A 12,020-nucleotide genomic window follows, 5' to 3' on the forward strand; every position below is an offset into this window, starting at 1 on the left:
CTCGTGCTCAATCACATCCCACGCCTCATGTACCTTAAGCAATATCTTCATCCGAATGGCCCACACAGTGTAATTTGATGTTGTTAGCATCGGACAGCGTATGGAGGAGGGTCCTCCTTCTTTACCTTGTGTAATCGCACCGCACCATTTGTCGTGATATCACCCATGTTTGGCTCTGATACCAAATATTGATTAAACTCAAGACGATGAACTCAAGAGAATATAAGAAACACTCTTTCTTATTATCTTAAGAAAATAACTCAAGCTCTCACACAATAATCTCTAAACTCACAAGTTCATGGCACACCTCACCATCTTCTTATATAGAGATATTATATCTTAAACTCATTAGGATTCACACTTATCTAAAACACATATTAAATAGGATTAACATAACTTGGCTTCTAAGTTAACTTCAAGTTAACTTCAAGTTTATCTAAAACACATATTAAATAGGATCAACATTGAAGTCTTTAGCAAAGGTTCAGGATTCGTCAGTACCATCTATCTGAAAGAAACGGTTTTTAGCTTCCCTAGGTTTGATAGTTTTTCGGAGTCAAACTTCTTGCACGCGCCAACTTTCAACGAATCAAGAGTCGCTAGATCATAGACGCTTTGTGGGATTTCAACAACCAACTCATCAAGGTTTACATCTTGAAAGGTTCTCCACGCCGGGTTTGAGAAATCAAGAACCAAGTTCTTGACCTCTTTTTCGAACCGCGAACGCTATCAGGGACTTGATCACAGCCAAGTAAGTCTTCGGATACGAGATAGAGACCCTGAACGTATCGATGGGTTGGTCATGAATTCTAGCGACCCAACGACGCACATAATCAATGAACACAATCCTACCCAAAGCATTTTTTAATGAGATTTGCGTTGACAGAAGGGCTCAAGAAGTCGGTTTCCTTGAAAGAAACATTCCTCGTCTCAAGGTAGACAGATCTCCACCGCTTGGAGGGCACAGGTTTGAACACATTCCTTGAAAGACAAGCATGAAATGATGAGGACCAAAAGAACATCCGGTAGATTTGATATTCTGTCTGCTTGATCACTCGTATCCATTGTGATAATCAAGAGAAAGTGGAGAATTTTGAAAGAAAAGAGGTGTTTGCGGATTTGTATCTGATATGTTAGACGCTACAGAGAGTGCTTATATATACACTCTTGATAGGTTGCATGATAGGGTTCTGAGAATCTAGTCATGATCTGAGAGGTGTCTCCAGAACAAAACTTCTATAAGTGGTATTTTTTTGAATATATAAACTTATCTTTGACCTCCTGAGTCGAAAACAGTTTGCATGACCTGAGACTATAGATTTTCAATTTTAGTTTTTCATAATTTTTTTCTTATTATTATTTTTTCATAAACCAATGAAAACTTATTAATTAAATAAACTTTTTAACTACAAACCCTTCACCATGTTTAGTTGGTAATGCCTCTTTGGCATTATTCAAACACCTAGAATAATTTTGAGGTTTTATCACAACTAATGCAGTCTTCTCTTTTGAATATAGAAACCTATCTTTCAGTTTGCATGACCTGAGAAGAAAGTGTATTGCTAGCAAAGTTGATTAATCTGATGAACAAAGAGAACAAAGTGTTTTGTGAACAAAGAGTGATTAAGTTGCGAAACTTTGTCTTTAAGACATCTAAACAAATTCCAAATTGAAGATATATTTTCTTAAAGCCTTGCCATTAAATTGCCGTTTCATATTATTACCGTTAGTTTTGCCACTTAAAGTCGTGTCGTTAACCTGTCATTCCGTACCACTTCCATTAGCTTACCACTTTTCTCTTTGTTTGCCAATACTTAAAGAATAATGCTGGTATTTCAAAATAATGAGATTATTTTTACAAACTTTTTTTCCGTAGGGTACTGATTTCACAGTGACATTTTAAATTCGAGTAAAAATATTATCGATTATTGCAGCAATACTCTTGTAGTACTCCATTACTTTAGTTGCATCCCCATCTCTTGCTGCATAATCCAGCTACAAATTTACAATTGAAAAGTTTTTCTTTCAAAAAAAGGAGTATGTATTTATTAGTTAGAGCGAAATGAAGAAATCTACCTTGGTGATAGTACTGAACAGAGATGAATAGAACGACCTAAGAAGAGGTCTATCCTTGGGAGGCTTTGCTTGGATGATTAAATACAAATCTTGTTTCATGTTTGATGCAGTTCTTCTTAACTCTGTCCCTCCTTCTTTCCACCTCTTATTTTCTATCATTATCTCTTTTATCTTTTTTATATTTTCCCCATTTTCTCTTAATCCTTCCTATCAAAGATAATTCAAAATTTATGAAAACTTCACATCCCAAATGCTAAGAAATTAAACTAATAAAACCCACAAGTATAAATATTATGTTAGTATGTTATAAGTCACTGGACCTTAGCCATCTCGACAGTGCGTACAGGCTCGGGTTGTAGTGCCAGGAAGCTGAAAAGGTCAGCAGCACTTGCGGAGGAAGAGCGTTTGAGGTCAAGGAGAAACAGTTGAGGGATTATTGTTCCTGAGACTGAGAGAAGAACGTCTCTTCGTATTCTTCTTGATGAATCAGTAGAGAATGTCAAGGTAGAAGCCGCAGTTTCTAGATGAGGATTTGGATTGTTAAAGGGACTAAAATGTTGTGGTGGTGGCTTTGAGAGTGCCATGTCTTTCTGTTTGAGTGAGCACAAATCAGGATTGTAGAGGAGAAGAAGATAGTGTTGAGGCTAAAATTGTAAAAAAAAATGGAATGTCATTTTGTAGGTTTTATGCAAGATGGTATTTTAGCAAATTGAATAATAAAAGGAAAATGCCTCGAATGTTTTTTTCAACTTATAGAAAGTATGAATTTTTCTACATATTTACTTGTTGATGTAATGATGATATTCAACTATATGAATCTTTAGCCATAAAAATCTGTTAAAGAAAAAAAAACTAGAATTCATGTGGGTGGTAATATGTAAAAATAATTTAAAAAACATAAAATATACGTAAGAACTCAAGATACACCAAAAGTAAAGTTTGAAAACTTATTATTTATTCTAAATACTTTTTAAAATTTCAAATAATATATATATTCTTGGCGAACTAAATTATCATTAACTCTTAAATTATCTATTCTTTTACATGAAACAAAAAAAAACTATTTTCAGATTTCGTCATGGTCACTGTCTCCATCTTCATCATCATTTGGGTTCGTAAAGCTAAGTGCGTCACCTTCTTCGACTTCCCATTGCTTCTTCAGCGCACTGATCGCTCTGGAAGCAGCTGCTGCAATCGCCGGGTTACTGTCTTCCGCTAGTCTCTGTTTTTATATTATTTAAAAGTCCCATAAAAAATGTTGCACGAATGATCATAATCAATATCATTTATCTTATTACCTGTAACGCTCCCATGCCTGCATTTCCCAACGTCCACATCGATGGCGCAGCTGCTAAGGCATTAGCCAATGCTTTCCTACACCAGAGAGCATGTCAATGTTCTTTGAATCAAAAAAATTGATGCAACCTAAACACTATCCATGTTTTCCTACTTGAATGTTGTGTATTTATTTAACTTGTTTACCTTGTATTGACGTCTGGAGAGCTAGAGCATTCAGCCAATAGTGATGCACTACTTTTACCATCCATTGCATCGAGGTCGATCAGAGTAGTTACTAACAGTTCAAGCTGTCAAAAACCCAAAAGAAAAACAACAATTTATAAAAAGGTTAGATAAATTGTAACAGAAAGGTATCATAGATCTATGGACCGACCTCTTCAGGATCAGTGTAGTCAATTCCATCGGCTTCTGAGAGAGCTGATGCCATACTCTTGTAAGCTTCCTGTTTCAAAGGAAGAATCATCAGAGAGAATAATATTTTAAGAACAAGACAATGTGTTTTCTAGTAAGTCAGGACCTCAATAGCAGATATGCTATCAGATGAAACTTCCCCTAGGAAAAACTCTAGAGCTTTTCCATTCTTCTCAAGCGATATGCGGTCCGTGGTACCAGTTTCGGATGTTACCCTATTAAAATGACAACTTTTACTTTAGATCATAAAATAAAACAAAAAAAAAGGTGTCAAGGATGTATGCTTCTTTCTTACAAGCTATCAACCATTTTTTGCACCATCATATCATGAATGTTCTTGATAAACTGCAACCAAAACAGGACACAGGAAGTGTAAGCATGGAAAAAACATCAATACTGTAACAGATAAGACTTTGATATTACCTCTAAAGCCATTAAAGCATCTTCCATTGCCCGTTGTTTAGCGCGGAAGTCCGCTCGCCTTAGATCAGCCTGGAAACAAAGGTAAATCTCTCAACCACTTTGCATATAACTTACCATAAGCATACAGAAGATGAAACGCAAACCTCTAAGGCGCCGTCACTCCAATGCTTATCAGCAGCATTTTTCAACTTAGACTGGGCTATGTTTTTTAATATCTATGCACGTAAACCAAATAAGAAAAGCCCCAAGAATGGTCGATAAATGTGCATATATTTAAATGAGGCATACAGTAGCAATATGATGAAGGCGCTCGGCCTTTCTCTTGACATCCCGATCAATTTTCTCTGTATCTTCTCTTGCCCGAGCTACATAATAAACGCACAAGGCAGGATTACAAATAGACACATCCTATATAGATAACTTTGTCTAAGAATGGTCCCTTTCAGTTTACCATCCAGTTTAAGGAACCCCGACCCAAGAATTGCAACGTCCTGACGTGCACGAGCATCAAGTCTCACAATGCCACTGAAAAGAACAGGAACATGGATCTCAACACATAAGAATCCTTTAAGATGTCATGTAATAAATAAATTATTTAGCTCCTTTTGTATAATAAAAAAAAAATACCGAGAAAGAAGAACAAAGTCACTACGAGCTCTTTCATTAACAAACTTGGCATCATTAGACACATACTCCACCAGAACCTGGCTTGAGTTGCTTTTACTCCTTAGCATCACTTCCTTCTCACCTTCTTTTTGAACAGTTTTTGAGCTGAAGAAACATCACCATGAAACTTATCAGCTAAACAAAAACCAGAACTATTGAAGGTAAGAGCAAATGGGCCAAACTTACTTGGGTAAATCAAGACAATCCTGATGAGGTTTAGTTTCCGTGTCTTGAGACTTGCCAAGAAAACACACTGTAGATGAAGATCTACGAGAAGTAACAAAAGTGAGAGGCTTTGTACAACAGAGGCCTTGTAATTCTTCTTTAGACGAACCCTTTATGGAGGGAAACGTTAACAGAACGCTTTGAGATCTTGAGACACTAGCCCTCTTCGCTAAAATGGGACTCCTAGGGACCACTTTGCTCACGTTAAGAGCCATTGAGATTATAAACCTAACACGTCTCTGTAGATATCGAAAATACAAAGCCTTGTTAGCTAGGAATTTCAACAAAAATTTTAAGTGTTAACTTTAGCGAGACAACTTTTAAATCGTTTAAATTCTAGGAAGGTTCTTTGATTGTAAAGGCAATCTGAAGACTCCAACATTAATACAGGATCGTAAAGACTGAATTTTGATGCAGAGGGATCGAAACAGAGAGAGAGGAAGACTAACCTTGTGAAATAGACGAAGGAGAGAAGTGGAAAAGAGAAAATCCAAAGAGCGATAGGAGAAACAGAGAAGGAGGAGGAGGATTATGGATGAGAGTGAAAATTGTAACCACAAGGGTTACCTTGTGGCCCAGTGTGAGCCAACCATATCTCGTCTTTGTTAGTATGGGACCCACTCTTTAGTTTTGTTTTTCTATACAGCATGAACTCGTCTGTGGGACATCCTCTGACCGGTCGGTACACCGAATTACCCGGTTAGGCGGGATTGTAACAAATAAATGAAACAACAATTGAGTTAGTCCAGGAGACACAAGTTAAAAGAAAACTAAAAATGAGATGAAACTGGTCTCTTGGTTCTAATCTAATCTATTAATTTAAAATCATATTTGAAAATTACCTTGGCATAATTTTTTTTTTGTATCTATTAAATAATGTTGTGATTAAATATATATACATACTTAATTTTTATAATTTCATTAATATCATGAGTGATTTAGTTTAAGAGACACATTTATCTCTTTTGTTACACTAAGAGACACTTGTTGCTTGGTGGATACAATCTTTCTTACCAAAGTGTGTTTTGTACTAATATACCCTTACAATTGTCTCAATGATAAAAAAAAACTAGTTAGGGAGGAATGAGATCTCTGGTTCATATGACTAAATGAGAACAAAGTCGTACAATTATTATAATTAATATAGTTTGATTGCTCATAAAATTTTATTAACTTTTATTGTTTTTACTTTTTTATATTTTATTAGTTTCTACTTTCTTTTCTTCTCCACCAAACCTATATATCTCTACCTTCACGCCTTCCATTTTCACCGGATACACCACCTCCTCCTCCTCTCGAGTAAGTACCTCCACCGTCACTCTGTATTTACCTCTTGTATCCATGCTTACGTCTTCCACCACCACCTTCTCCACAACCACCACCTCCTCCACTGCAGTGTCCACCACCACCTCTACTACCACCACAACCACCTCCTCAGTATCCAACTTCACGTCTTCCACCACCGCCTTCCCCATAACCGCAACCTTCTCCACAACCACAACCTCACCGCAACTGCCACCTCCTCCAACGCAACCACCATCACCGCAACCGCCACCTCCTCCTCCTCCTCCTCCACCATCACCTCCACGGTATAAACCTTCACGTTTTCCACCACCGTCTTCTCCATAACCACCACCTCTCCGCAACCACCTCCACCTTCACCGCAACCACCTCGACTGTGGTTTTCACTTTCACGTCTTCCACAATCCGTAACGACCGCAAAACATATATCACCTATTAGATCGAAATGAATTGAGTTCCGTTGTGGGAGTTCTCAGCTCAATTGGTGCTTTAGGCCTCGATTGGTACAGCTGATGATAAAGCAGTAGCAGTATGCTGTATAAGCAGTATGAGTTAGAAGCTGTATGCTTTCATTAAAATTTTTAATAAACTGATTGGTAGAACAGAAGCGGTATACAATTTTAAAATTACCACAAAAATAAATATATAATATATTTATTTTGAAATAATATATATTAATAATATATTTGTTATTAAAACTAATAAATCTTATTTAATTATATAAATTAAATTTTAAATGGTAATTATTATTATCTTAAAAATGTGAAATTTATTTAAAAATATAAAATTTATTCAAAAAAACAAATTATATATAATTTATATATAAATTATCATTATTTATTTATTAGTAGAGCAGTAAATAATTCATATATAATATTATCATAAAAATTAATATATAATATATAATTTACTTATTTCTAAATAATATAGATATTTTTAATTTATAATATGTAATATATAAATATATATTATGCTATGTTATGTTATGTTATTAAAAATAATGAATGATATGTGTAATTATTTAAATTATATTATATTTTAAGTGTGAAATATTGTTCTTTTTAAACAGTTAAAAATATTTAATTGCAAATTTTATTATTTTTAAAGCAAATTTTGTTTTTTACTATAAACATAATTTTTTTTATAATATTAAATAAAAATAAATTAATTATATATAATTTTTAAATTTTTTTATATATTCTAAATACAAATGCTCTACCAAAAGCTCTAAATGAGAGCATTGAGCAAAGAGCATTTGGAGAGCGTTAGCATCTTATAAATGCTTTTTTAAATGTTTTTATGGTAAATGTTGATTGGATAATGATGAGCATAATGCTTATACTAATGCACTACCAATGAAGCCATTAGAGATTGGGAGAGAGAGATGATGGTGTTTCAGAGATTGAGAATGAGAGAGAATGTAGGTTAGTAAAATAATTGGGAAAGTAATGTTAAAAAGAAATAAAAACAAAACAGTATTTTGTTCGATGGAATAAAAAGAGAGAAGGATGTAGTTAGAGGGTATATTTGACAAACAACATATAAAAAGTGTGTGACAAGCATGAAAGACAAAAAGTGTCTATAAATGTAATTTTTTCTTAATATTTCTCGGTTTATACATCGTACTAAAACAATTCCATCACGACTACCATCTAAAACGATTATTTACGTTCTCTATCAACCAAATAAAACCTGCATATAAGCTAACATGTATAGCATCTATGGTGGTTCATCCTTCACATACACGAAGAATCATCTTACTCATGCTATTAACTTCTATCCGGCTTACCTTATCACTTTGGATCAACAGACCATTGAATAAGCATAGTTCATAGTTTACCTTTCATGAATAACCTATCACATTTAATCATCCCAGTCTTGTGATGTTAGGTGTTTCTGCCTAGATCAGAACGTGAGCCCGTCTCAACCATCTTATTCCTCTCACATTGAATTATCTCCTGTTCATAGTTTATCTTAAATATTTCTCACTGTTCCCTGTATCAGGGTCTTCATTATTCACAGGAGATGAAGAAGATGATATCATTTGGTAGTTTTACACGTGATAATGTTGGTTAGTTATATTTCACAGAAGATTTAATCATAAAAACAAAATCAAACAATATCTTCATCATCCCTAATATCTACTCTATTAAACTATATCAAATGAACAACTTGCTAAATCCTAAAACCAAAAAGTAAATATTAAATCGAATAAGAAACAAAAACGAAATCAAACTTTCTGAATCCTAACTTTCTGAATCCTAACTAAAGAAACAAAAATAAAAAATCAAACCCATTACTTTTTATAAAATAGTGCATTAATTAATTTCATAATTGGTAATATATTATTAATTATAAATTAATTTTGGTTAAAATATTATAATAAAACGAAAAATAAAAATTATATGCTATATTTACAAACTAGGTGTTTTGCCCGCATATACGGGCTTAATCGTTTTACAAATATTTATTAGTTTATTTTTTATTAATTTAAAAACCAGCATAATAACTTATTATTCATGTTTTCAAAAAATTAAATCTAACATATATATATGACAAAAAACTAATTAAATATATATGTTTAATTAAAATTTATTAAGAATAACATTGACTTTAACTACTTAATTTATTATAATTATTTTATATTTTATTTTTAAATTTTATAATTGAAAAATATGTTTTAAGATAACAACACAATATATAATTAATAATATATAAAATTTATTAAGGGTGGTATGGATATTAACCGCTCTAACTTTCAACGTGAGAGCTCCATTGCAAAAAATTACTTCGCAAATAATAGTATAGATTTTATCATTTTAGTCTATATGTCTTATTAAAACATAATTCTACCTTTGGACCAAAACTTTCTTTTGTAAGTTTTTTAATTAAATACACATTTAACGGTCCTATTTTTATCTACCATTAATAAGTCATAGTAGTACCACTTAAAAAATTATTAATATGACATATTTGGTTATTTACATAAATAATAAACCAACTATAAATTTGATTTTTTTTTAATTATAACAAAATCTGTTGAGAAAGAATATAAAAAAATCTTAATTAAAAATTTAAATATTTTTTTAAAATAGCATATTAATTAATTTCAAAATTAGTAATATAATATTGTTATAAATCATTGTTAACTAAAATTTTATTATAAAACAAGAAATAAAATTATATACTATTTTTATAAATTCTATAATTATATTATGTATTATATAAAAATAGAAGTGCTATATAAATTAAATATGAAAATTATATTAAATAGGAAAATTAAAATTTTCATTTTTTAAATTGTGTCATTTAAATAAATTATAACTCATCATTAAAATGAGTTAAAATTCGTAAACTATATAATATTTTTATATAAAAATAAATTTATTCAGATAGGTTAAAATTTTATATCTACAACTATATGTTGCGGGTGATTAGTTGGACTGTGGCTCTAAAAATTTATGTGTAAAAGTTTAGCTATAGGTAAATTTGTTGTAGCTGTAAAGTTGTTATTGTAGATTTTTTTCTAGAGACTTTTGTTGTAGTTAAATTTGTTGTAGCTGTAAATTATAGGCTGTAGATATTTTAAAATAAAATATGTGAAATCTGTGATGCATATATAAAATAATTATTTTTTATCAATTAAATAATTTATATTAATATTATTTATAAATTCTCAAAGTTTATTGCAATTTAAAATGTGATATGTAAATAATATATATTTTATTTAAAATATTTCAATAATTTTTACAACACCCAAAATTGAATTAAATATTTATAGATGTTTTTAATTATGATTATCTAATTTATTTGATATTATAGATATTTTTTTTTATTTCACAGATTCTACAACCTATAAAAGAAAGATTTAGATTATTTACCTAAAATACATTAAAATTTTTTTGCTTTGGTTGCCATAGCTTTAAAAATAAAGCTAAAGCATGATTGGTAAAAGTTTATAGAAACTTGATTAAAGTTTTAACTATTAAAATAAAGATACAACATGATTGGTAAAGTTTAGTGATTTAAAAGTAAATAAAACTAAAATAAGGAGATAAAGCTCAATCACCCCCGTTATCTTCTTATTTATTTTGAAACTTTCAACAATATATTGTTTAAGATGTTTATATATAAAAATATAATACTTTATAATAATCTTTAGTTCATATACCATTTAAAAAATATGTTATTAAAAAGGGTTTTTTGGAAAATTGACCTAAAACTCAAAGTCAAACACAAAACTAACCTCATTTTTTTGGAAATTAGTTTTACCCTATTCACCCTACAAGTTCATATAATTCACGAAAATGCCATCAAATTTTTTTTTCTTTCGAAAATGACATTTTTACTATCTCACCTTTATCATCTTCAAGTAATTACAAGATTGTCATTGTCATCAATACCCCAACCACCATGAACAACCAATTTGGAGCTCTTAATGCTCCCAAAATCGATTTACCCTTCTTCTTTCTTCTTTCTCCATTCTTATGAACTAAACACAACATCTCTCTCACTTTCTCTCCACATTCACCTAAAAAAACTCAAGATTTTGATTCTACATTTTTATGGTTCATAGAGTCATAGAACCTAACGATTCTGGGTGGGTCACTTTCGTTTGAGATTTTGTGTACTTGGAGAAGCCTTATGTGTGCTAAGAAAGTTATCTCACCAATTTAAGGTATGAAATCGAGTTTTTTTCAGATCTGTTCGTCCAGACGACTTCATTGGAAGTCGTCTGGTCAGTGCAGATGTTATTTTTGCAATTAACTTTGAAATTTTTTTTCTGAGACGACTGAAATATAAGTCGTCTGCTTTTGTTTGGTTACAAAAAAATCTCCAAAGAACCTAGACGACTTACATGTAAGTCGTCATAGGTTAGTTTTGCATTTGATTGGATTTTTTCGGAATTTTGACTTTCCTGGACGACTTATTTTTTAGTTGTCTAGTGGAAAATTGAAATATCAATATTTTATTAAAACCCGACGACTTACATGTAAGTCTTCGTAGGTTAGTTTTGCCATTGAAAAAAAAAAAACTTCAATATTTAATTATACCCAGACAACTTACAATTCAGTCGTCCGCCCGACGACTTACATGTAAGTCGTCCAGGATTTTATTCTGAGATTCTGGTCAAACCTCGTAAATCCTGGACGACTTACATGTTAGTCGTAGGACGGACGACTGAATTGTAAGTCGTCTATATATAATTAAATATTGAATTTTTATTTTTCAGTTGCAAAACTAACCTATGACGACTTAATTGTAAGTCGTCGAGTTTTAATAAAATATTGATATTTCAATTTTTCACGAGACGACTGAAATGTAATTCGTCCAGAAAAGTCAAACTTCTGAAATAATCCAGTCAAATGCAAAACTAACATATGACGACTGAAATGTAAGTCATGTAGCCTTTTTGGAGTTTTTTTTAACCAAACAAAAGTAGACGACTTATTTTTCAGTCGTCTCAGATAACAGATTTCAAAGTCAATTGCAAAAATAACCTTTGCGTTGACCAGACGACTTTTGTTTTAGTCGTCTGGAAGACTTAGATTGAAGTCGTATGCGTCGATTTTTAATAAACTTTCGTTTTCTTTGTTTTATGTTTGCTAATGTGTTTT

General features: G+C 31.6%; 4 protein-coding genes across 4 annotated transcripts; all 4 read right to left on the reverse strand.

The window, feature by feature from the left end:
* Positions 1-504: 504 nt before the first annotated feature.
* Positions 505-1,065, reverse strand: LOC106323540 (putative F-box/LRR-repeat protein At1g56400). Its single transcript, XM_013761646.1, has 3 exons — positions 985-1,065; positions 885-953; positions 505-726 (listed from the first exon to the last, which is right to left on the reverse strand). Exons 1-3 carry the CDS (start codon positions 1,063-1,065, stop codon positions 505-507), a joined length of 372 nt encoding a protein of 123 aa, XP_013617100.1.
* Positions 1,066-1,811: 746 nt separating this feature from the next.
* LOC106325600 (psbQ-like protein 3, chloroplastic) lies at positions 1,812-2,747 on the reverse strand. The gene is made up of 3 exons (XM_013763646.1): positions 2,397-2,747; positions 2,077-2,283; positions 1,812-1,995 (listed from the first exon to the last, which is right to left on the reverse strand). The coding sequence occupies exons 1-3, from the start codon at positions 2,658-2,660 to the stop codon at positions 1,900-1,902; spliced, it is 567 nt and encodes a 188-aa protein (XP_013619100.1). The 5' UTR covers positions 2,661-2,747; the 3' UTR covers positions 1,812-1,899.
* Positions 2,748-3,070: 323 nt separating this feature from the next.
* On the reverse strand, positions 3,071-5,679 carry LOC106322701. The gene is made up of 13 exons (XM_013760806.1): positions 5,550-5,679; positions 5,062-5,339; positions 4,837-4,980; positions 4,661-4,734; positions 4,498-4,574; positions 4,353-4,424; positions 4,210-4,278; positions 4,082-4,131; positions 3,893-4,001; positions 3,749-3,817; positions 3,559-3,662; positions 3,375-3,450; positions 3,071-3,298 (listed from the first exon to the last, which is right to left on the reverse strand). Exons 2-13 carry the CDS (start codon positions 5,313-5,315, stop codon positions 3,143-3,145), a joined length of 1,254 nt encoding a protein of 417 aa, XP_013616260.1. The 5' UTR covers positions 5,316-5,339; positions 5,550-5,679; the 3' UTR covers positions 3,071-3,142.
* A 490-nt stretch (positions 5,680-6,169) lies between these two features.
* Positions 6,170-10,653, reverse strand: LOC106323541 (transcriptional activator protein Pur-alpha-like). The gene is made up of 3 exons (XM_013761647.1): positions 10,649-10,653; positions 6,351-6,756; positions 6,170-6,205 (listed from the first exon to the last, which is right to left on the reverse strand). The coding sequence occupies exons 1-3, from the start codon at positions 10,651-10,653 to the stop codon at positions 6,170-6,172; spliced, it is 447 nt and encodes a 148-aa protein (XP_013617101.1).
* Between the last annotated feature and the right edge of the window lie 1,367 nt (positions 10,654-12,020).

The sequence above is a fragment of the Brassica oleracea genome, chromosome C2 (genome assembly GCF_000695525.1).
Source record: "Brassica oleracea var. oleracea cultivar TO1000 chromosome C2, BOL, whole genome shotgun sequence".
NCBI classification, from domain to species: Eukaryota; Viridiplantae; Streptophyta; class Magnoliopsida; order Brassicales; family Brassicaceae; genus Brassica; species Brassica oleracea.

Bases quoted from the DNA above. Each gene is read 5' to 3' on its own strand.
- LOC106325600 (XM_013763646.1), bottom strand. From the start codon at position 2,660: ATGGCACTCTCAAAGCCACCACCACAACATTTTAGTCCCTTTAACAAT. The intron at 2,284-2,396 runs GTCCAGTGACTT...TATCTTTGATAG, and splicing joins GCACTGTCGAGATGGCTAAG to GAAGGATTAAGAGAAAATGG. The intron at 1,996-2,076 runs GTAGATTTCTTC...GTAAATTTGTAG, and splicing joins TGTTCAGTACTATCACCAAG to CTGGATTATGCAGCAAGAGA.
- LOC106322701 (XM_013760806.1), bottom strand. From the start codon at position 5,315: ATGGCTCTTAACGTGAGCAAAGTGGTCCCTAGGAGTCCCATTTTAGCG. The intron at 3,451-3,558 runs GTAAACAAGTTA...TCTCTGGTGTAG, and splicing joins TCTCCAGACGTCAATACAAG to GAAAGCATTGGCTAATGCCT. The intron at 3,299-3,374 runs GTAATAAGATAA...ATATAAAAACAG, and splicing joins CAGGCATGGGAGCGTTACAG to AGACTAGCGGAAGACAGTAA.
- LOC106323540 (XM_013761646.1), bottom strand. From the start codon at position 1,065: ATGGATACGAGTGATCAAGCAGACAGAATATCAAATCTACCGGATGTT. The intron at 954-984 runs AAGGAATGTGTT...GTGCCCTCCAAG, and splicing joins TCATTTCATGCTTGTCTTTC to CGGTGGAGATCTGTCTACCT. The intron at 727-884 runs GTCAACGCAAAT...AGTCCCTGATAG, and splicing joins CCGACTTCTTGAGCCCTTCT to CGTTCGCGGTTCGAAAAAGA.
- LOC106323541 (XM_013761647.1), bottom strand. The intron at 6,206-6,350 runs GTAGAGATATAT...GTTCTCATTTAG, and splicing joins TGAAAATGGAAGGCGTGAAG to TCATATGAACCAGAGATCTC.